Source organism: Cherax quadricarinatus, chromosome 16, assembly GCF_038502225.1.
Source record: "Cherax quadricarinatus isolate ZL_2023a chromosome 16, ASM3850222v1, whole genome shotgun sequence".
Lineage (NCBI taxonomy): Eukaryota > Metazoa > Arthropoda > Malacostraca > Decapoda > Parastacidae > Cherax > Cherax quadricarinatus.
This window is the reverse complement of record NC_091307.1, coordinates 39,086,771-39,109,738: the sequence shown is the minus strand read 5'-3', so window position 1 is coordinate 39,109,738 and position 22,968 is coordinate 39,086,771. Positions and strand designations below refer to the sequence as shown.

The 22,968-nt window shown below is 42.2% G+C and overlaps 1 protein-coding gene across 1 annotated transcript in view; it reads right to left on the bottom strand.

Moving 5' to 3' along the window:
* The window catches only part of LOC128688799 (uncharacterized), a 158,765-nt gene that overhangs the window by 64,121 nt on the left and 71,676 nt on the right, over positions 1–22,968 (bottom strand). Inside the window, exons 4-5 of the mRNA XM_070085687.1 lie at positions 12,609–12,805; positions 6,669–6,790 (exon numbers count right to left, since the gene is read on the bottom strand). Coding sequence (XP_069941788.1) covers positions 6,669–6,790; positions 12,609–12,805 — 319 coding nt within the window. The remainder of the gene's footprint in view (positions 1–6,668; positions 6,791–12,608; positions 12,806–22,968) is intronic.

Below are 22,968 nucleotides of genomic sequence, written 5' to 3'. Positions count from 1 at the left end.
ATGTATGCTCAAGCCTTATTCCTTTAAGAAAAATGAGGAGAAGATGTAAAATAGAAAGAGACAGGCGCTCCCTTTACAGGCGACGAAAAAGAATAACAGAGCGCCTAAAAGAGGCCAATATATCTGAAATGCATAGGGAGACACTGGTCAGACATCGAACTGGCAAACATCGAACTTAAGCTAAAGGAATCTTATAGGAATCAGGAATCGCGGGAAGAACTAAAAGCCATAAATGAAATCGAAAGAAACCCTAAATATTTCTTTCTTATGCCAAATCAAAGTCGAGAACAACATCCGGTATTTGGCCCCTACTTACACAAGATGGGTCCTACCCAGATGACAGCAAGGAAATGAGTGAGCTACTAAGTCCCAATATGACTCAGTTCTTAGCAAGCTGCTAACCAGATAGAGTCGAAGATCTAAATTAATTTTTTATGAGAGAGTCACAGAATTTGGTAAACACAAGCCTATCTGATGTTATCCTGACGCCAAATGACTTAGAGCAGGCGATAAATGACATGCTCATGCACTCTGTCCCAGGGCCAGACTCATGGAACTCCATGTTCATCAAGAACTGCAAGAAGTCCCTATCACGTGCTTTTACCATCCTATGGAGAGGGAGCATGTACACGGGGGTCGTCCCACAGTTACTAAAAACAACAAACATAACCCCACTCCACAAAGGGGGCAGTAAAGCAATAGCAAAGAACTACAGACCGATAGCACTAACATCCCATATCATAAAAATCTTTGAAAGGGTCCTAAGAAGCAAGATCGCCACCCATCTAGATACCCATCAATTACACAACCCAGGACAGGAGCAGGTCGCTCCTGTCTGTCCCAACTACGGGATCACTACGACAAGGTCCTAGATGCACTAGAAGACAAAAAGAATGCAGATGTAATATATACAGACTTTGCAAAAGCCTTCGACAAGTGTGATCGTGGCGTAATAGTCCACAAAATGCGTGTTAAAGGAATAACAGGAAAAGTTGGTAGATGGATCTATAATTCCTCACAAACAGAACACAAAGAGTAGTAGTCAACAGAGTAAAGTCTGAGGCGGCTACGGTGAAAAGCTCTGTTCCACAAGGCACAGTACTCGCTCCCAACTTGTTTCTCATCCTCATATCTGACATAGACAACGATGTCAGCCACAGCACCGTGTCTTCATTTGCAGATGACACCCGAATCTGCATGACAGTGTCTTCCATTGCAGACACTGCAAGGCTCCAGGCGGACATCAACCAAATCTTTCAGTGGGCTGCAGAAAACAATATGAAGTTCAACGATGAGAAATTTCAATTCCGATATGGTAAACACGAGGAAATTAAAACTTCATCAGAGTACAAAACAAATTCTGGCCACAAAATAGAGCGAAAAAAAACAACGTCAAAGACCTGGGAGTGATCATGTCGGAGGATCTCACCTTCATGTACCATAACATTGTATCAATCGCATCTGCTAGAAAAATGACAGGATGGATAATGAGAACCTTCAAAACTAGGGATGCCAAGCCCATGATCACACTCTTCAGGTCGCTTGTTCTATCTAGGCTGGAATATTGCTGCACACTAACAGCATCTTTCAAGGCAGGTGAAATTGCTGACCTAGAAAATGTACAGAGAACCTTCACGGTGCGCATAACGGAGATAAAACACCTCAATTACTGGGAGCGCTTGAAGTTCCTGAATCTGTACTCCCTGGAACGCAGGCGGGAGAGATACACGATTATATACACCTGTAAAATCCTAGAGGGACTAGTACCAAACTTGCACACGAAAATCACTCACAACGAAAGCAAAAGACTCGGCAGACGATGCAACATCCCCCCAATGAAAAGCAGGGGTGTCACTTGCACGTTAAGAGACAATACAATAAGTGCTAGGGGCCCGAGACTGTTAAACTGCCTCCCAGCATACATAAGAGGGATTACCAATAGACTCCTGGCTGTCTTCAAACAGGCACTGGACAAGCACCTAAAGTCGTTACCCGACCAGCCGGGCTGTGGCTCGTACGGTGGATTGCGTGCAGCCAACAGTAACTGCCTGGTTGATCAGGCTCTGATCCACCATGACCACCTGGTCACAGACCCGGCCGTGGGGGCGTTGACCCCCGGAACTCTCTCCAGGTAAATAGAATATAGAACTCACCTAAACACGGAGCACAATTATTTCTTAGTAAATAAGGTAATTACAGAACATTGGTCAACAATATAAGAATTTCGTCATCAACGATATTCGATTTTTTTGTGTGTATTTTGGGGGTTGTGAATTCTAAAACGACAAAAGGTTTTACAAGTTATCTCTCTTTTGTGAAATTTTGCATTTCTACCCTCATTTTAAATAAATAATAATATCTTTATTAACTACAAGTACATGTACAAGGTATACAGTCCTAGCTGACATCAATGATATACTACTATATAGAAAGCCGTGTGTTATGCAGAGCATTTCGGGCAAATTAGGTCAGTTTTGTCCCGGGATGCGATCCACACCAGTCGACTAACTCCCGGGTACCCATTTTACTGATGGGTGAGCATAGACAACCGGTGTAGGGACACACGCCCAATATTTGAACCCTCGCCGGGAATCGAACCCGGATAATTTGAATATACGGGTAGATTTATTAAAGATTAAAACTTTGTTTTTAAATTATTTAAATTTTCACGATAGCAGTTATATCAGCAACAACCACGACACAATATTGTTAGCTTTATTTTATATTTTTTTCCCAAATAAACATGAATTCTTCACAAAAATCTTTTTTAAACAATCCCAATGCATTTTGGTACATTTGTGGCGAATACTTCTCTAACGTCGTCACGGCTCTAACACCCGCACTCTGTCTTCCCTCCTCGCTGACAGTCCCACTACTGACACAGATTCCCTCTGACTTTTTGACAGCAACCGGTTTATTACACAAACTATGATAATACTCGCTTTTAGCACTCCTCACAGTCCTTACTAACTCTACCTTTGTTATCGTCTCCACCCTCGCTGGTCTCTGCTAGAGCATAAATCTCTGCCCTGCAGGTTTTATCGCTTGGTTTTCATCATAATAGTAATAATGTGGTGTACATTCCTTGCAAGAACAAAGAAAAAACAGATTCTATAAACCAAGATTATCTTGCTTATTTTGGAGTGGCACTTTGAGAAGACCAAATTAAATAACAAAAAAGGCACAATACCGTGACTGGAATGATACACAAATAACCCGCACATAAAAGAGAGAAGCTTACGACGACGTTTCGGTCCGACTTGGACCAAATTAAAGTTGTTTAATAAGTAAGCCAAAATTATTCATTCAAAGAATGATGATCTTTAGTTTTAATTTTATAGTTAACTGGACTAAGTGTATTATTATGAGATTCTGAATCACTTCTAAGTTTGACCAATAATGTAAGAAACTCTTGTATGATAATCCCGATGTTCACAAACTCTAGCCTTAAAATTTCAGAAAGTATTTTTTAAATGCAATAAATGCTGAATGTGCGGGATTCTTTTCACCTGAAGGAAAACTTTGAAATAATTTTACTTTATTCTAAATTGAAGGCTGGAAAATTTGCTATCCCTAAAATTAGCATTTTATTACGGAATCCAGTGTTCCAGTGAAAGCTCAACCCACTGGAAGTGGCTGCACTGGAGGTTTTCAAATTAGTAGTCGACAATTTGCTGGGAAACCATAAAGCAAACGGCAGTGGAGACGTTAGGTTAAGTAAGATTCGTCAGGAAACAGGGCAAGTGTTTCTGAAATGGGTGTTAGTTATATGAAGACCCCCTCTACTGGAGTTTCGGTTATTTGACTGAGGCTTTCAGCTGGCTTTAAGAACTATGGTTGCGTTGGTTTACTATATAATAAGGACATTTGAGGAAAAGGGATATCCTGTAGCTGGATCGCTAGCGCACTCAGCTCACACACTGAGGTCCGGAGATGGAATCCCTGGTACGGCTGGAAAACATTAGGACGTGTTTCCTTAAGACTCCTGTTGTCCATGTTCATCCATCAGTATAAAATGGGTACCCGGGTGTTAGTCGATTGGTGTGGGTCGCATCCTGGGACAAAACTGACCTAATTTGTCCTGAATGCTCAGCATAACAAGATGCTTTCTATATTGTACTACATGAATGATGTCAGCCAGGCTTGTATACTTTGTACATGCATTTGTAGAAATAAAAATATTATTATTATTATTATTATTGTTGTAAATAACTAAAGTTAGGTTAGCTTCAGTCACACTTGTAGTTCTTCCCAGCACATGTTGGTATTGTTAGGGATTAGCATATTTACTATTAACGTGATATGGTCAGATTTCTCTGCCTCCTGTTTGATCCCCGGCTGTCCTGGAAGCCTCACATTACCTCCCTGAAATCAACTTGCCATAGCTGGCTGAACCTCCTTAAAACCCTCGCTCATCTTTCGTGAGGGGCGGATCGTCGAACTCTGACTGCATTCAGCCCTAATTTTGTCGAAACTAGACTATGGCGACCAGAAATATTCTGCAGCTCTCCTGCAACTCTTTCTAAACTTGATCCCATCCATCACCAGGGATTACGTTTATGTCCAGGTGCTTTTCGCTCATCTCCTGTCGAGAGCGTATATACAGAGGTGAATGTTCCATCCTTGATCGATCGCCATGATGCCCATTGCCTCCGTTATTTTGTCTGCTCTTGACTTTCACGATCTTTCTACATAGAGGATAGTAACGGAAGTTAGTAGAGGTCCATTATTTGTTCGCCTTCCCTATTTTTTCCATCCCCATTCTCTTCGTCTTCACTCTCTCTTGACTTTTCTTCAGTTGCTGCCCCTTTTATATGTTCATCTTGCATCTAACTTTTCCCTTCCCCCTTGGGAGGTTCTGACAGTTTGTGTCTGTTCTTCCCCACTGCCATGCATGAAAACCCAAATACCTGCAGGTGCTACTCGCTCCCTTCTTCTCAACTACTTCCGGTCTCATTCTCGTGCCACTGTAGTGTACACTGATGGTTCTAAATCCTCTGAGTGTATCGAATTTGCAAAAGTGCTCCCGGACAGCACTGAGCGAGGGCATGTATTAGACTCGGCTAGCATTTTTACAGCTTAACTGAATGCAGTTCACATTACAATTATTTATATTCCTTCTCTGACTACCTCAACGTATGTAGTAGTCTCAGAGTTCTTTAGTGCTTTGCAGGCTATTAAAAAATTAATTTGCCTCATCCCCTAGTTCTTTGTATATAACTTTCGTTTCGCCGCATTTCTAGCAAAAAACAAAGAAATCGTTTTCTGCTGGATCCCTGGTCATGTTGATGTTCAGGGCAACGAGCAGGCGGACTGCTGCGCGGTCTGCAGTACATGACCTCCCAGTTTTATATAGAAGTATCCCATTCTTGGGCTATTTTGCTGTAATCTCTAACCACTATCGCAACCAGTGGCAAGACCGTTGGTCCGATATGACTCATAACAAATTATATTAAATCAAGCCAAGTTTAGGTTTCTGGCCATCTTCTTATCATCGATGTCGAGGTTGGGAGACTACGTTCTCCCGTCCTTGCAGCGGATACACTCGTCTTGTTGATAAATGGGGTAGAGAACCAACACGTTGATGAATGAGACACATGTGGAACACTTGGGTATCATTATTGAGGAACCATTTCGCTTCACAGTGGCTTCATCAGTCGTAATAAGTCCATCAACCTCGAAAAGAATTCAGCCACTTCATGCATATGCTGTATTCTTTTCAAGATCGATGGACTGCTTGCATCAACTCCAGGCTGAGGGACAGATTACCTGAAGCTCCTTCTGATCTTCACCATTCTTCTTTGTTTACGACTGATGAAGCCACTGCATAGCGCAACGTTTCCTCAGTAAAGATACCAAAGTGTTGCACACTTGAGTATTGCTCATAGGTCTTACTCATTGGGCCTTACTCACAGGTACGTCATGGAGTGGTGTCCTGTTCCACTCTAAGATTTGTCAAGTTCCATTTTCAGTTTTCCATATTCTAGTTGACTGTGTCTTTCAACAAGCACGTGGAATTTATTTCCGAAGTCGTCACAGCTTGAATACCCTTACTTTATTTTCCCTTCTTGCTGACGACTCCACCTTTGACTATTTGACGGCTTTATTGCACAAACTTTGATAACATTTCCTTTAGCACTTTTTACAACTCTTTCTAACTCTACTTCTGTTATCCTCTCCACCGCAGCGCTTGGTTTTGATTGCAATAATAATGTCACCAACTGTAATTAGAGTTTGCATGTAGAATGTGCATGATCAGAAGACATGTTAGGAAGGAAAGCAAACAGTTCTAATGGAAGTTAACGAAAGGAAAGTAGACCAAAGAACAGGCGTAAGTTAGTACGTTTATTTAGTAATAAAGTTGGTAGAATTACTGACAATATGTAAAGTAGGCATAGGTACACTTATTTAGGCATAGGTACACTTAAGTGCAGTTACACAAATCAGGTGACTACAACTATCATACATAATAACATAGATGTAAATCACCCACCAGGTTACCCAAAACAGTCAGACCAAGTGACTTATTTCCACTGGGGTCCTTGTAATATCTTTAAAGGCTAGCTGTAAGATATAGCAAAAATCAGTCATGATTACAATATTAAAATGACGCCGCTAGCGTCAGTGAATGAGAAAGAAAAATTACAATAGGCGAAAAAAACACTTACTTGCTCTGGAGGACGGCAGCGAGAAGGTTGGTGTGGCTGAGCATGACACCCTTGGGCACTCCTGTTGTACCAGAGGAGAAGAGTATTACAGCCGCGGTACTTCTGGGATCAAAGCTCCTCTCCTGGGGACACAAACACACACACATACACACACGCTTCAGTGTTATATACTTTGATAACCGTAGTGATGATGTGTTGCAATCAACACATCAGTAGGTAGCAATGTGAAGAATTGAGACACTTATGCAACACATGGGAATCTTTATTGAAGAAACGTTTCGCCACACAGTGGCTTCATCAGTCCAATACAAAGTAGAAATGGGTAAGGAGAGTAGAAGTTTTGAGGTAATCAGTCCCTCAACCTGGAAACGATGTGTTCAGTCCATCACTCTTGTAGGAAGTGCAGCACAGGGCCAGAGAGGTGGCTTATATACTGCAGTGAGATGAGTCCAAGCAGGAGGAGGCGGGATCACAGTGGGACCTGCCACTAGTGTAAGTAGGTCGTCGTCCAAAGGTTGGGCAAGCCCAACCTTTGGACGACGACCTACTTACACTAGTGGCAGGTCCCACTGTGATCCCGCCTCCTCCTGCTTGGACTCATCTCACCGCAGTATATAAGCCACCTCTCTGGCCCTGTGCTGCACTTCCTACAAGAGTGATGGACTGAACACATCGTTTCCAGGTTGAGGGACTGATTACCTCAAAACTTCTACTCTCCTTACCCATTTCTACTTTGTGGTAGGTAAGACACATAGGCAACAGTTATGCAACTTTATTCCGAAACGTTTCGCCTACACAGTAGACTTCTTCAGTCGAATACAGAAAGTAGGCAGGAACAGTAGAGATGTGAAGACGATGTAATCAGTCCATCACCCTTGAAGTCGTAGAATTTGAGGTTGTCAGTCCCTCGGCCTGGAGAAGTTCAGTTCCATAGTCAGGAACTATCTGAAGATCAAGCGACAGTGCGGAGACTTAAATACTGTCGGAAGGATAAGTGTAGTGGTAGTGAGAATGTAGCCACTGAGAGGTCAGGTCCCTCTCAAATCCAACAGTTCTCACTTGAAAGGGTTGTCTAAGGCGTTTTTTGTACCAAGAGGCCATGTGTTGCAGTGTCTGACAAGATGAACATCAAAATGGTATACAATACCGACAGGTTGGTAGGTAAGACACATAGGCAACAGTTAGGCAACTTTCTGTATCCTGCCTACTTTCTGTATTCGACTGAAGAAGCCTACTGTGTAGGCGAAACGTTTCGGAATAAAGTTGCCTAACTGTTGCCTATGTATCTTACCTACCAACCTGTCGGTAAACCATTTTGATGTTCATCTTGTCAGACACTGCAACACATGGCCTCTTGGTACAGAAAACGCCTTAGACAACCCTTTCAAGTGAGAACTGTTGGATTTGAGAGGGACCTGACCTCTCAGTGGCTACATTCTCACTACTACTACACCTCTCCTTCCGACAGTATTTAAGTCTCCGCACTGTCGCTTGATCTTCAGATAGTTCCTGACTATGGAACTGAACTTCTCCAGGCCGAGGGACTGACAACCTCAAATTCTACGACTTCAAGGGTGATGGACTGATTACATCGTCTTCACATCTCTACTGTTCCTGCCTACTTTCTGTATTCGACTGAAGAAGCCTACTGTGTAGGCGAAACGTTTCGGAATAAAGTTGCCTAACTGTTGCCTATGTGTCTTACCTACCAACCTGTCGGTATTGTATACCATTTTGATGTTCATTTCTACTTTGTATTGGACTGATGAAGCCACTGTGTGGCGAAACGTTTCTTCAATAAAGATTCCCATGTGTTGCGTAAGTGTCTCAATTCTTCAACTTGTCGGTTTTCAAAACCATTCATCACACAGGTAGCAATGTCGCAGAAAAGAGGATGAAGTGGACCCATTATGTATCTCCGGAATCATTTGACTACCGCCCACATGATGGATATGGAGTGCATAATGAAGATATTAAACTAACTAAAAAATCCAGGCAAGCACGTTCAGAGTAAGAGTTTTAGCTAGAATGAGGGAAGAGGGAAGCAGTAGAGGATAAGTGCCCTGGGCACACCAACCAGTGCCCGGTGCCTGGAAGATTATATGACCGCCAGTCCACAAGCACTGGTATTCAGTGGTAACACGACGAGCGTAGCATTAGTGGCATGACAGCTAAAAAAAAAAATCGGTCAACTTCGGTATGATGTAAAAGGCTTAACATACTAAACATAAATATCTGGCAACAATCTACGTATTTTTAATACATTAGAAAACAGGTTCACCGCCGATTCATGAGACCAGAGTAAAAAGGAGCGTCTTTCTCATCATGTTTCTGAGAGTTTACCGAGTGTGAAGTCCGGAATTTCTCAGTGAAGAATATTTGATACTGCCACGTAACTACGGTACCCTAGAGAGTCTGTGGAATCAACGTTGCTGGCAGCTAGAACAACTTATCATAGATGTGAACCTAGGATAACACCTCAGATCAAGAATGTGTTTGTACTCCCATACAATGAGCATTTATCTGTCCTGCTGAATGCTCTTAAAATAATGAACATAAAATTAGTTATAAAAAATTCACGGACTGTTAAAAGCATTTTGATACAGAATTCTCCATATTGTGCAGATGGTGTGTAGAGAATCGGTTGCAATGGATGCAACTTACCTTGTGTGGGATATCACAACACAAATATTTTAAGACACTTATGCAACATATGGGAATCTTTATTAAGGGAACGTTTCGCCACACAGTGGCTTCTTCAGTTTGATACAAGCAGTGAGGGGTAAGGAAAGGAGTAGTTTGAGGTATTCAGTCCCTCAGCCTGGAATCGATGTGTTCAGTCCATCACTCTTGCAGAAAGTACAGCATATGGTCGGAGAAATGGCTTATATACTGCAGACAGGTGAGTGGAAGCAGGAGGAGGCGGGATCACAGTGGAGCCATCCACTGGTGTAAGTAGGTCTTCGTCCAAAGGTTGGACGGTATTGAAGAATTCCTTGTATCAAGATTCCGTGATGTTGCAGTATCTGACAGATGTGATAAATGCTTTGAAAACCGACAAGTTAAAGATTGAGACTCTTATGCAACATATGAGAATCTTCATTAAGGAAACGTTTCGCCACACAGTGGCTTCATCAGTCCAATACAAAGCAGAAAGGTGTAAGGAGAGGAGGAGTTTGAGGTGAGTGGACTACTAGCAAGATCTCGTGAAATCAATGTAAATGAGGTTTTGGCTCATTAGTTAGTACGAGTTTTTACTTCTATGAATGAAGATTTCGGAGAGATGAAAAGATGCAAATTAAAGTCAAAACTGATGACACTGATACAGCAAGCTACTTCCTCACCATGGCACTGTTTACCTGGAGTTTACCTGGAGAGAGTTCCGGGGTTCAACGCCCCCGCGGCCCGGTCTGTGACCAGGCCTCCTGGTGGATCAGAGCCTGATCAACCAGGCTGTTGCTGCTGGCTGCACGCAAACCAACGTACGAGCCACAGCCCGGCTGATCAGGAACTGACTTTAGGTGCTTGTCCAGTGCCAGCTTGAAGACTGCCAGGGGTCTGTTGGTAATCCCCCTTATGTGTGCCGGGAGGCAGTTGAACAGTCTCGGGCCCCTGACACTTATTGTATGGTCTCTTAACGTGCTAGTGACACCCCTGCTTTTCATTGGGGGGATGTTGCATCGTCTGCCAAGTCTTTTGCTTTCGTAGTGAGTGATTTTCGTGTGCAAGTTCGGTACTAGTCCCTCTAGGATTTTCCAGGTGTATATAATCATGTATCTCTCCCTCCTGCGTTCCAGGGAATACAGGTTTAGGAACCTCAAGCGCTCCCAATAATTGAGGTGTTTTATCTCCGTTATGCGCGCCGTGAAAGTTCTCTGTACATTTTCTAGGTCGGCAATTTCATCTGCCTTGAAAGGTGCTGTTAGTGTGCAGCAATATTCCAGCCTAGATAGAACAAGTGACCTGAAGAGTGTCATCATGGGCTTGGCCTCCCTAGTTTTGAAGGTTCTCATTATCCATCCTGTCATTTTTCTAGCAGATGCGATTGATACAATGTTATGGTCCTTGAAGGTGAGATCCTCCGACATGATCACTCCCAGGTCTTTGACGTTGGTGTTTCGCTCTATTTTGTGGCCAGAATTTGTTTTGTACTCTGATGAAGATTTAATTTCCTCATGTTTACCATATCTGAGTAATTGAAATTTCTCATCGTTGAACTTCATATTGTGTTCTGCAGCCCACTGAAAGATTTGGTTGATGTCCGCTTGGAGCTTTGCAGTGTCTGCAATGGAAGACACTGTCATGCAGATTCGGGTGTCATCTGCAAAGGAAGACACGGTGCTGTGATTAACTATTCGTCCTGTTTGAAACCCACAGTAATTCGGAAGCTGACGACTCAAGGCATAGAAGACAGAACAGAGCCACTATGGCAAATAGAATTCGCCAGAAGACTCCGGCAAATACGGCATCATCCCAAAAGATAGTACTTAAAATAACAGAGAATAGAAAACAAAATTGTTCTGATATACCACGATATTCTGCATGATATAGATTTACTTAGCCCATATTCACAGCAACACAAGTTTATTGTAACAGGACAGAATGAAATTCCCAAGAAAATGTGTTGTTTAACTGTCATTAAAAGGCACGACCTGTCAGCCAAACAAGAGGAAGCAGATGTTATAATTACCCAAATAGCTGTCAAAATGCATACAGTTGGATGCACAGCTGTCAGCGTTGTATCACACGATATTGATGTTTTCCTGCTGCTAATGCATCACTACTAGAAGGAAAAAATTGCAGTGAAATTGTTCAAGGCTTCACTTGTTCAAGGAGGAACTCTGATTTGTATCGGTGCAACTCTTGCAAAGAATAATAAAATCATAATAAATTTTTAGCTGCACATTCACGGATTGGCTGTGCTGTTTTTTTTTTTTTTTTTAAGACAGGAAAAGGAAAAGTATCGGAAGCAGTACATAGTTATTCCTTCTCATTGTTGGGGTAAGCAATTGCAGATATTAGTGATGTCAAGCAGCAAGCTTCAAAATGAATGCACGTTACAGTAGCGCTAAATGTTTATCTCCAACATAAGCGCGAATAATATCATGGTCAGAGAAAATGGGACAAAATTACTCATATCCTCTGAAGCTTTGTTTACCACCACTGATACAAGAAAGCTTTTTACAAAATGTGAAACTTGCATATTTCCTAACCCGTGATGGGAAAAGAACACTAAACAGTTCCTTCCTCTATTAGTCCCACTGTATTTCCGTTGTGACAGGAATATTGCATCGTAATGCTTGCTTCCTCTGACGGTGTCAGATAATGTTGTATTAGCACTACTAAATATTTTAAATATTTTGAAACTAGTACAGTACGCCTGTGAAAGTGAAGCAGAGTGACGAACTAGCAATGTGGCTGTGCAAGTGTGACCTTGTACAATGTGGCTGTGCAAGTGTGACCTTGTACAATGTGGCTGTGCAAGTGTGACCTTGTACAATGTGGCTGTGCAAGTGTGATCTTGTACAATGTGGCTGTGCAAGTGTGACCTTGTACAATGTGGCTGTGCAAGTGTGACCTTGTACAATGTTTTATAATTGTACCAGTGTGGGTTGTTTGAATAGTTTCACAATTGCACAAACGGAGGACAAAGACAAGGAACAAATTATTTGATATTACATGTCATTTTACCAAATAAAATAATTAAAAAAATTTATTTTAACAATTTAAAATGGTCCAAATCTGCACATTAGATCAAAAGTTATTTTATCTGTGTACATTTAAATTTGGTATCTGACGCCATTTTGAATTATGCGAGCAGCCCAAAACAAATAAATATTTATTTGCTATTTAATGAATATCTATACCGCATTACAATGTAATCAACAGAAACCAAAGGATTTCAAAACCTGGTTAAAAAAGGCATCATGTGAAATTTACCTGGACGGGTTTGTGAGTCAATTCATCCGTCATGAGGGTTGGCAGGGAGTGCTGGGCAGGGTCGTCACTCAGTACCCACACTTCCTTCACTGTTCTACTGGGCAGCAGGGCCAGTGCTGCCCCAAACTTATCCAAACCTGCCTCGTGTACCACTGCCCACTTCGCCTCGCTCACACGAATTATGTTGCCAACTTCCTCTGTCCAGTGGAGAGGATGAGTTAAAGTTTTGGTCATGAAACTTGTGTAAAATCACCACAGCTGAAGTGGTTACAACAATAAATCAAACAGGTACACGAACCCATGGACATCAGTAATAAATTAACCTACCAACAGCAGTCTTCATTCACACATTCTCCTTTCCATACTCAAAATGTTCACAGTGTTGTTGGACTGGAGTTTATAAGACTTAGGAGAGGTTGCACAATTTTCATTTTTTTCCTCGTCAGATTTCTTTCATTGTTGGTGCACAAGACGAAGTGTTTACTCTATTTATTGTAAATAATTGTCAATAAGATACCCCAAACAACAGCTGAAAGAAGAACGATTTACTGAAAATGACATTTGGAAGGCTGGTAGGCCTATATGGCATGACGTAAGGTTTTTTGGGCATTTGGTTCATTAATTCCTTTGTACATTAATTCCTTTGTCCCTTATTGTTGAGTATCTATACCTGGCTTCTCCAATGAGCATGTTGTTGGAGTCATTATGAGTCAAGAGCCTTCAATGATGACATAGAATCAGTAATGATGATAGAGTCAAGTTCAGTATTATAGGTTAGCTTTAGCGCCATTAGAATTGCAAACAGTGCAGTTTGCAGTGTAGACGCCCAGTTGTTAATTCTTATGCCTAACTCAAATTTATTATCGTTCTTAACTAGGGAGGTGGCAACAAGAGCAGATGCAGCCCTGCCAGAAGACTCCTGTTTAGATCCATCAGTGTATATAACTTGTGATAACTTATTACTACCAGCTAGGTGAGAAATTTCTTCTTGAGCAGTTGCTCTAACAAGTGATTTAAGGAAGGTATGTGATATTAAATGAACACATCTTCCATGGAGGGGTGAAACGTTCTTGTCTACAGAGATACAGCTCATACAGGTTATAAAACTTAATGCAGTTGCACGTTTTCACGATCCATTTAGATCTGTGTGTATTTACCTCTAGACACTTGGTAAGATTCATTGTGACAGTGTCTGGTTCATTTCTTAACATTCTAATACCGAGTACAATGTTAATCTCAACAATCCCATCACTGATACTAGAAATACCTAGCTCCTTCCTCATATTAAGAACCTTTGTAGATCTGGGACAGCCAAGAATAATCCTGAGAGCTTCATTTTGCATTAACTCCAAGGGTCAGAGAGAACTTTCTCTAGCTAATATCAACATGGGAGCAGCATAATCAATTAAGGACCAAACATAGGCTATGCACATCATTCTAACGATTCTCACAGTAGCACCATAATTGGGATTGTAGCCAGCAACAGCTTTGAGAGCATTTAGCCTATCTTTGCATTTCTTATTTAGTTGTGGTATAGTACATTTCTTAAGGGGTACATCTACACCAAGATATCTGTAAGTTTTAACGTAGCTAATGTTTTCACCTTGCAAATAGATGGGTGGGGGATGTCGTTTGCTTGTTAATATCTTTGTTTTAGAGGAAGATATTATGAGGCCTAGTCGATTACAAATTACCTGAACTTCATTAAGAATAGTGCTCATCTTCTTATGCCCTGTTGTATGTATCATGATGTCATCAGCATAGCTTATAGCTATATGTTTAGGTGAGGCAGGTAGAGCATTTAGGAGAGCATTAATCAGAATATTAAATAGCATAGGACTAAGAACTCCTCCCTGCGGTGTACCTAAAGACATTTCTTTCGACTCACTTCTATTTGACAGGTATTCTATTATCCAGCAGAGTAAGCTACCACCAATATTCATTTTGGCTAGTTCATGTAGTATAACGGTTCTGTTCACAATATCAAATGCAGATTTTAGATCAAGAAAAGTGGTAAAACTAGTAGAGATGTGTGCAGTGAGAAAGGCGGAAATACAGTTCTGCACACTTTTACCTTTCATGAACCCATAGAGGTAGGGAAAAAGTTGGTGTCTGATTCTGTAGTACAGTCTGTTAAGTATCATTCTTTCAAAAGTTTTGCAAAGACAACTAGTTAAGGAGATCGGTCCAAGTGTATCAGGTTGTTGGGGCTTAGAGATAGGCACAATGAGACTATTGGTCCAGGAAGTAGGAAGAACTCCCTCATTGTAACTGGTATTATACAGTGCCAACAAAGGGTTATCAGGCACGTGCCTTAAAGTTCTGAGAATATCATAGGTTATACCATCCTCTCCAGGAACAGTTGATCGACCTTTAGTTAATGCATTATCTAATTCATACTCGGTGAAAAGGCAATAACTCTCATTAATATTTTAGCTCATAAAATTAATCAATTTCAACATTTCTTCAGAAGCACTCTCTAAATTTTTTTTTTAATATGAGATGGAAGGTTTTCATGCCTGGATGTTTTAGACCAGTCATTTATGAGGTCATTTGCTTTTACAAGAGGAAAGGGATGAGCCAGCCTTTTTCTTGGTTATTTTATTTATACCTTTCCAAGCCAAACTTAAAGGGGTGGACCTATTTAATCCACTAACAAATTGGTCCCATTCCTGTTGCCTAAGTTCTTGCTTTCTATTCCTTGCTTTTGTTAGTGCAGCTTGGAACGTTCTGAGCAGGTGTGGGGTTCTACATTCACTGTATGTTTTACCAGTCCTCCAAGCTGCTGCGTGTGTTAGATTGTGTAGCTCTGGATCATTATAGTATTTACATTGGTTTTCGTTGTTATTTATAGTGGAAGGTCTATGTTTTCTTTTCCTTCCCACTTGATCTGTGAGAACACTCTCAATATTGGCAACTAAATCATCATTAAATTTTTGTGTGCCAAGGGCTCGTACTTCTTATACCATTGATCCAGGTGGTTAATTAAGTTATCTCTGTGTTCTTGGATGAGAATAAGTTTCCTCCTTCTGAATTTAGCTTCTTGATTGCTGGAGATGTGAACAAGATTGACAGTTGTTAGTCTTGGGAAGTGATCAGATAGAAGATCATCAGCTATGACAGAGTCATGCATCGTATATGAAGTATTAAATCCAAGGTACAGATCTAGTATGCCACCATATATGTGAGTAGGCTCAGTAGTGCCCACAATTCGAACATTATAATGCTCATTTAGCAATTTCACTAGTTTAGTTCCAGTGGTATTTATTATAGACCCACCAATATTCTTATGTCTGGCATTAAAATCTCCAAGAATGATGGTAGGTTCACTTCTGATGCGATCTCGTAAAGCATCAGGTCGAAGCTGGTTCGCTGGGGCATAGAGATTAAAAATGTTTATGGAAAAATCGCCTGCATATACTTTGACACCATGATACTGCATGTTTACTCGACTCTGCAAGGCAAGGAGTGAATGTGGCGAGTTCTTTCTGACATATATCACACAACAGTTGGTTAACCTTAGGTTATAAGCTGCATATCCAAGCAAGTTTGGTGGAGGTGCTCCATCTTTCAGTCTGCATTCATGCAAACAGATGACATCAATATTCTTGGTTGCACTAATATGATGTAAGTCAGGCAACCGCTTCCTGATGGAAGCAATGTTCCATGAAAAGATTTGTAATGTATCCATTGTAGTGAGTTATTACAATCTCTTGCTCATAAGATGGTAAAACAATTATGCTTTGGCTACAGTGTACAGACACTTAAGTGCAAATAGCATAGTTTGTACGTCTTTATCTTCAGGACATTTATTTTTAAGCATTTTCCGGCATCTTGGCAGCCAGTTCCAAGCCAAGTCTTGAAGGCAAGAGTCATGGGCTTCTTTCTTACAAATTACTTGAAACTGAACGGAGATTAATGCACTTTTGACATCATCACCGTACCCAAGAGCATCATCCTGACTACATATATTTATTAATCTTGTCAGAATCTGTTCAAGATGCTCAGTTTTTTTTCGGCATGTTTGTTATAATTTGAAGAAGGTCAGGCGAATCCAATGCCTCTCCGGAGGAGGGCACTTCTGAGTTAGTGCTTTCTTTAACGCTTAACAGGTACCATGGTTACATTAGTGTTCTCTGATGGTGCCTGTGGCAAGACTGTCTCATCATTCATTGTAGGTAGGTCCTGTGCATCTGACTCATCTCCAGTTTCCAGGGGGGTTACCTGTTTGGTGTCCGTCTGACTGTTGTAGTTGTGTGTATTGGGAGAAATGACAAGCTCATCCCCATATTCAGGTGTAGGCGTAGGTATCAAAAGTGGCAGATCAGTAATTCCACCTGTGCTAGCAGGGATGGCTAGCTCCTCCACAACTGGTGTGTGATGGCATTCTGGTATCACCAGAATTCTTTGCAGGGAGGTTGGGCTCTTCCACACTTTGCAGAGGTTCAGTCTCAGATGTGGCTATGGTAGACTGGATGGCCTCATCCTTAGTTACCATTAAAGGACTGTTATCAGGTTTACATAGAAGGTTATTTGGGTTCCGACTGCAGTCCTTGTGGGAGACTGTAACCCCAACTTCTTTATAGTTAATACACTTATAATTTTGGCTGTTCAGGCTTACTGTGCATTCTCTAGTGGAATGTTTCCCAGCACACTTACTACACCAAGAATGTGGTATTCCACAGTCTACTGCAACATGGCCATAGTACTGGCATTTGTAACACCTACATCGAAGGGGTAGGTACACATCGATGTTTAGGAAACGTAGGCCAGGCACCCAGATATTTCGAGGGAGGGGCACAAGGCCTACCCAACTGGCAATAATTTGGGATTTTCCTTGAAGTCTTTTAGGCTTGATGATATGCTCACTTAGAGTCAGATAGGATGGGTCCATGTAGAGAGGGTATCCAAAGATTATGATACTGACCCATTTTTTTTTTAAAGTGGTGAGTGTCTGATGGACGGCGGAACAGCTTAATACCCCCAAAAGGTGTATTAAGTAGTCACTGATTAGTTCTTCATTCTGTTCCACAAACACAAAGTTGTGTGTGTTTCTCCAAAATTGGTTCCATGACTTAGGATGTTTCTTTCCTGCTTCCATTAGCCATGCACACTTAGCAGGCATCAGGGTGTTGTCAGGGAAGTTCAGCTTAACATATTCTTCCTTTGAATAAAGACTTCTTGCACCCTGTGTGCACCAAGGACGTTTAGTTTCACATTGTCTACGAGTCAAGTGAGTCTGACTACGTCGGCGCTCTAGCACTTTCTCACTTTTTATCCTTTGTTTACTGTTAAAGGTCTGGAAGCTATCATTATTTCCATCACCTGCAGAGATATGTTTCTCTATGACAGTTGCCATGTTTGCCAGTGATGTTGTCTCGTGTAAGACTCACATTATTTGCCAGTGATGATATCTCGTGTAAGATTCACAATGCAAGAATTCCTCGCTACCTTCCCCTTATAGCTTATGCAAGAAGAAATATTTGGGGAAGGTAGTAGAGGTAGACCTATCTACTGGTTTATGGCTATACCCCAACTGTTTTAGTTGTTGCCATAGCTTTCTGGGGTTATGCTTATACTCTTCAATTTTTGAGCAATAGTTCTTTGCCTTAGCTCCTTTTATAAATCTCTGCACTCTGTTCCTCATCCTTTGAAATTCATTTAGTGTTGCAATATCCTGTCTGTTTGCTTTAAATCTTTTCAGCAACTAATCTCTGAATTTCATATTATCTAATATCTCAGTAGTCATCCAGGGTTCAGTTCTTCGTTTAATCCTAACCTCTTTAACTGGTGCAATATTATCAAGGATGGTAGTGAACATTGTTTTGAATTTTTCCCAGGCATCGTTTACGTCCATGCAAATTGTTATCACTGCCCAATCACAATTGAGTAGCATATTTTCCAGTGTTTCTTTACTGTAGTTTCTAGTTGACCTCATTTTTGTCCTGTGTCGGCCAATCCGTTCCCTAGTGAATTTCCTGGTGCAGTAAATGTAATGGTCACTAGACCTGTGGTAATGACGCCTGACTGACTAATGTTCTCAGAGCGGTTACAAATTATGTGGTCAATTAGGGTGACTGAGAACTGTGTGATCCGGGTTGGTGTATTAATTAGATGAGTGTAATTATTTAAATCTAGAATTTGCTTGTACCTTTTGCATAGCCCGTTAATTTGCTGCTGAAAACAGATGTTGAAGTCTCCCAGTATTACTGTCTCGCAATTGCCTTCAAGTCCGGACAAGACTCTGGGAAAGTCTTCTAAGAACTGGTCCTGGGTAGGAGGGCGGTAACTAGTTCCTACTAAGATGGGTTTGGTCTTGAGAAGCAGCACTTCAAACCATAGAATCTCCAGTTTATTGTTATTTAAATCAGGTCTTAGGTTGTAAGCTAAGTCATTTCTTATGTAGGCACATACTCCACCATTCTTTCTGTTCCTATCTAAGCGTTTTTTATTGTAACCTTCTATTTTGACCTCGTCGTCAGTCACTATCATCCAACCAGGATTCAGAGATGGATATAACTGCCGCCATAGTTCTGTTAGCTAGAATTCTAATCTCTGTCAATTTTGGAAAAAGTGATCTTGAATAAAGTGAAGGCCTATTTTCATAAAACAATTATAATCATCAACATATGGCATTGGGTCATTTGTATTAAAATCAGATGAATCAATGTCATTATTGCTAAAGGGTAACTGTGCCAAAGTGCATTTGTTACACACAAAATGAATTCTGGCACCATTACTATAATTAAACACACATCCATCATGCACTTTAGTACAGTGTATGCACCTGTTCGGTGGTGTTTAAGATAATAAAAATGGCTGTATTGTCTCACATTGACCTATTTGTGCATTACATAAGGAGTTAAGGTTATCATTCCTAGCTACTAGACCGTCAATAAATAACAAAAAAAAGGCACAATACCGTCGCCGTAAGCTCTTCTCTTCTATGTGCAGGTTATTTGTGTACTAGACCGTCATTATCACCGTCACTTATCTGCCTGTTTTGCCTCTGCACAATAGTTTGAGGTCCTGGATTAGTTTGGATATCACCACTTAACAGCGCCACTATAAGAGATGTGTGCCACTGTTTTTGTTTGGGTATGCGGTGATGCCATACCTTGTGGCGATAGTGACATTTACGTTTCTGGTAGAATGGCAACTGTTGGGCAAATTTTACTGTCCAGGGCGCTATTACCCAATTCGCCTTTTCCAGCTCCGTCACTGATTTCCTTCTTCACGGAATTGCAGGAGAAAGATAAATATAATTATGGCAGCCTGTACCCCCCTAACGCCTGCCATTTTCACTCTTCACTCTTTTTAGCATACACAACAATATTTATTTCTCTTTTTCAGTCACCTAGCAAACCCTAGTAACTGCTCTAGTAATCACCATTGATTACTAGTAAATTTCCTGGTATCTACTTCAAACCCTCTTCACTCATCACTTACCCCTTTACTTCACAAACCCCTTTCACTTATCCCCTTATTTCACCCCCCCTCCTTCACGCCTCACTTCACAGTCCGGCTTCACCTATTACACTTCTAACTCATTTCCATTCTGACAGGACCAGAAAGTTTTAATCAATGGCTTTATCCGTGAAATCCCCCTCAATTCCATTTACCGGGGGTTGTGTCGTGTTGTTGACTGCCTGACCCGGTCTGCTGTTTCAGCCATTTTTAAAACCACTTAGGGAAGAAAATGCCACCTATAACCTGACTTACCTTGGAGTTTTATAGATAGATTTGGCATTTTCTCCTATGATTCTCTCACTGTACACTGGTGAGCTGAATATAAGTCAGCTACTAAAAAAAAAATCAACCTAGGCTTTTTAACTATTCACTTCTTTCCCGAGATTTGGCACTGAGGGATCACCGCCGATATATGATAGTTTCCTTGAAGTTTTACATTGTAGATTTGGCGATCTCCTGTTTTTCCCTCTCGTTACCACTGATGAAGGTGATATGATGGTGGTACAGGTGATATGATCCTACTGTCAGTATAGATGAGAACGCCAGTATAGATGACAACGTCAGTATAGATGAGAATGTCATTTCGCTAGTTGTACGTCTGGCAGTAGCTGGTGTTTGGATGCCTTGCAGCCATGTTTAAATGCTCAATTCCTTCCCTCATTTAGCAATGAGGAAATAAACAGCCCTACAGACCTGCCAGTTTCCTTGGAGTTTTGTTGTTAGGTTTTCTGCCATGTTGTCTTCCCATTGAACACTGGTGCAGTTGATATGGAGGTCAGTTATTTCAGTGTAGTGGACAACGTCGCTTGTCTGGTTGCAGGTCTGGCAGCAGGTCTGGCAGCAGGTCTGGCAGCAGGTCTGGCAGCAGGTCTGGTACTTGAATGCCGGCCGCTCTTTGGTTGCAAGGGTCGAGACTCATCTCCTGGCCCTGCTCTTCACTGAGTGCTACTAGGTCCTCTCTCCCCCTGCTCCATGAACTTTATCATACCTCATCTTAAAGCTATGTAAGGTTCCTGCCTGTGTTTGTGAAGATGAACGTTTGTTGTTGGGAGGAAAAGGGGGAAGAGGTAGAGAGGGAGGAGAATTATTATTATTATAATCAAAGGGGAAGCGCTAAACCCGGAGGATTATACAGCGCCTGGGGGGGGGGATGTGGAAGGCATTCAGGCTTAATTCGGGGAACTGGAGCACAGATCCAATTCCCTAAATCAAGAACCCCTCACCAACATCAAGGAACCTTGAGGGGTAGGGAGGAGAAGGATATGAAGTAGGAGGGGGGTTGCGTGGGTGCGTGTGTGAGCGTGTGTGGGCGTGGGCGTGTGTGGGCGTGTGTGTGTGTGTGTGTGTGTGTTCGTGTGCGTGCTTGCATACTTGGTGGCAGAGGGGGAGAGAGAGAGGGGTAGAACGGGGAGGGGCAAGGAGGGGAAAAGGATGTGAAGGGAATGGCTAGGGGGGAGAGAGGGGGGGAGGAATATGAGTGGAAGGTGAAGAGTAAGAGGAGAGGTAGAGAGAGGGAGACAGAGAGAGGGAGAGAGAGAGAGAGAGAGAGAGAGAGAGAGAGAGAGAGAGAGAATGGAAAGTAGGGGAGTAAGAGGGACTGAGGGAGTAGAAGAGGAGGGAGGAGAGGAGGGAGGAGAGAGGGAGGGAGAGGGAGAGAGAGGAGAGAGGGTGGGTTAGTGCCTGGGTTATGGGATGCGGTGGGGTTGGGGTGGGGTTGGGGTGGTGTGGGGTGGGGTTGGGGTGGGGTGGGGTGTATGACTGGGGGGGAGGGAGGAAAAGGAAAATGAATGGAAGATGAAGAGGAAGACAGAGGGGAGGTAGATAGACAGCTAGAGAGAGAGAGAGAGAAGGATGGGGTTGCGGTTGTGTGTGTACTCACCTAATTGTACTCACCTAATTGTGGTTGCAGGGGTCGAGACTCAGCTCCTGGTCCCGCCTCTTCACTGATTGCTACTAGGTCCTCTCTCTCCCTCTGCTTCCTGAGCTTTATTATACCTCTTCTTAAAACTATGTATGGTTCCTGCCTCCACTACTTCACTTGCTAGGCTATTCCACTTCCTGACTACTCTATGACTGAAGAAATACTTCCTAACGTCCCTGTGACTCGTCTGAGTCTTCAGCTTCCAGTTGTGACCCCTTGTTCCTGTGTCCCCTCTCTGGAACATCCTATCTCTGTCCACCTTATCTATTCCCCGCAGTATCTTGTATGTCGTTATCATGTCTCCCCGACCCTTCTGTCCTCCAGTGTCGTCAGTCCGATTTCCCTCAACCTTTCCTCTTACGACATTCCCCTGAGCTCTGGGACTAGCCTTGTTGCAAACCTTTGTACTTTCTCTAACTTCTTGACGTGTTTGACCAGGTGTGGGTTCCAGACTGGTGTTGCATACTCCAGTATGGGTCTAACATACACAGTGTACAGTGTCTTGAACGATTCCTTATTTAGGTATCGGAACACTATTGTCAGGTTTGCCAGGCGCCTGTATGCTGCAGCAGTTATTTGGTTGATGTGTGCCTCCGGTGACGTGCTCGGTGTTATGGTCACAACAAGGTCTTTCTCCCTGAGTGAGGTCTGTAGTCTTTGTCCACCTAGCCTATACTCTGTCTGCGGTCTTCTTTGCCCCTCCCCAGTCTTCATGACTTTGCATTTGGCAGGATTAAATTCGAGAAGCCAGTTTATGGACCACATGTCCAGCCTGTCCAGGTCTCTTTGCAGTCCTGCCTCATCCTCGTCCAATTTAATTCTTCTCATCAACTTCACATCATCTGCAAATAGGGACACTTCAGAGTCTATTCCCTCATCATGTCGTTCGCATATATCAAAAATAGCACTGGCCCTAGAACTGACCCCTGTGGGACCCCGCTCGTCACAGGCGCCCACTGTGATACCTCT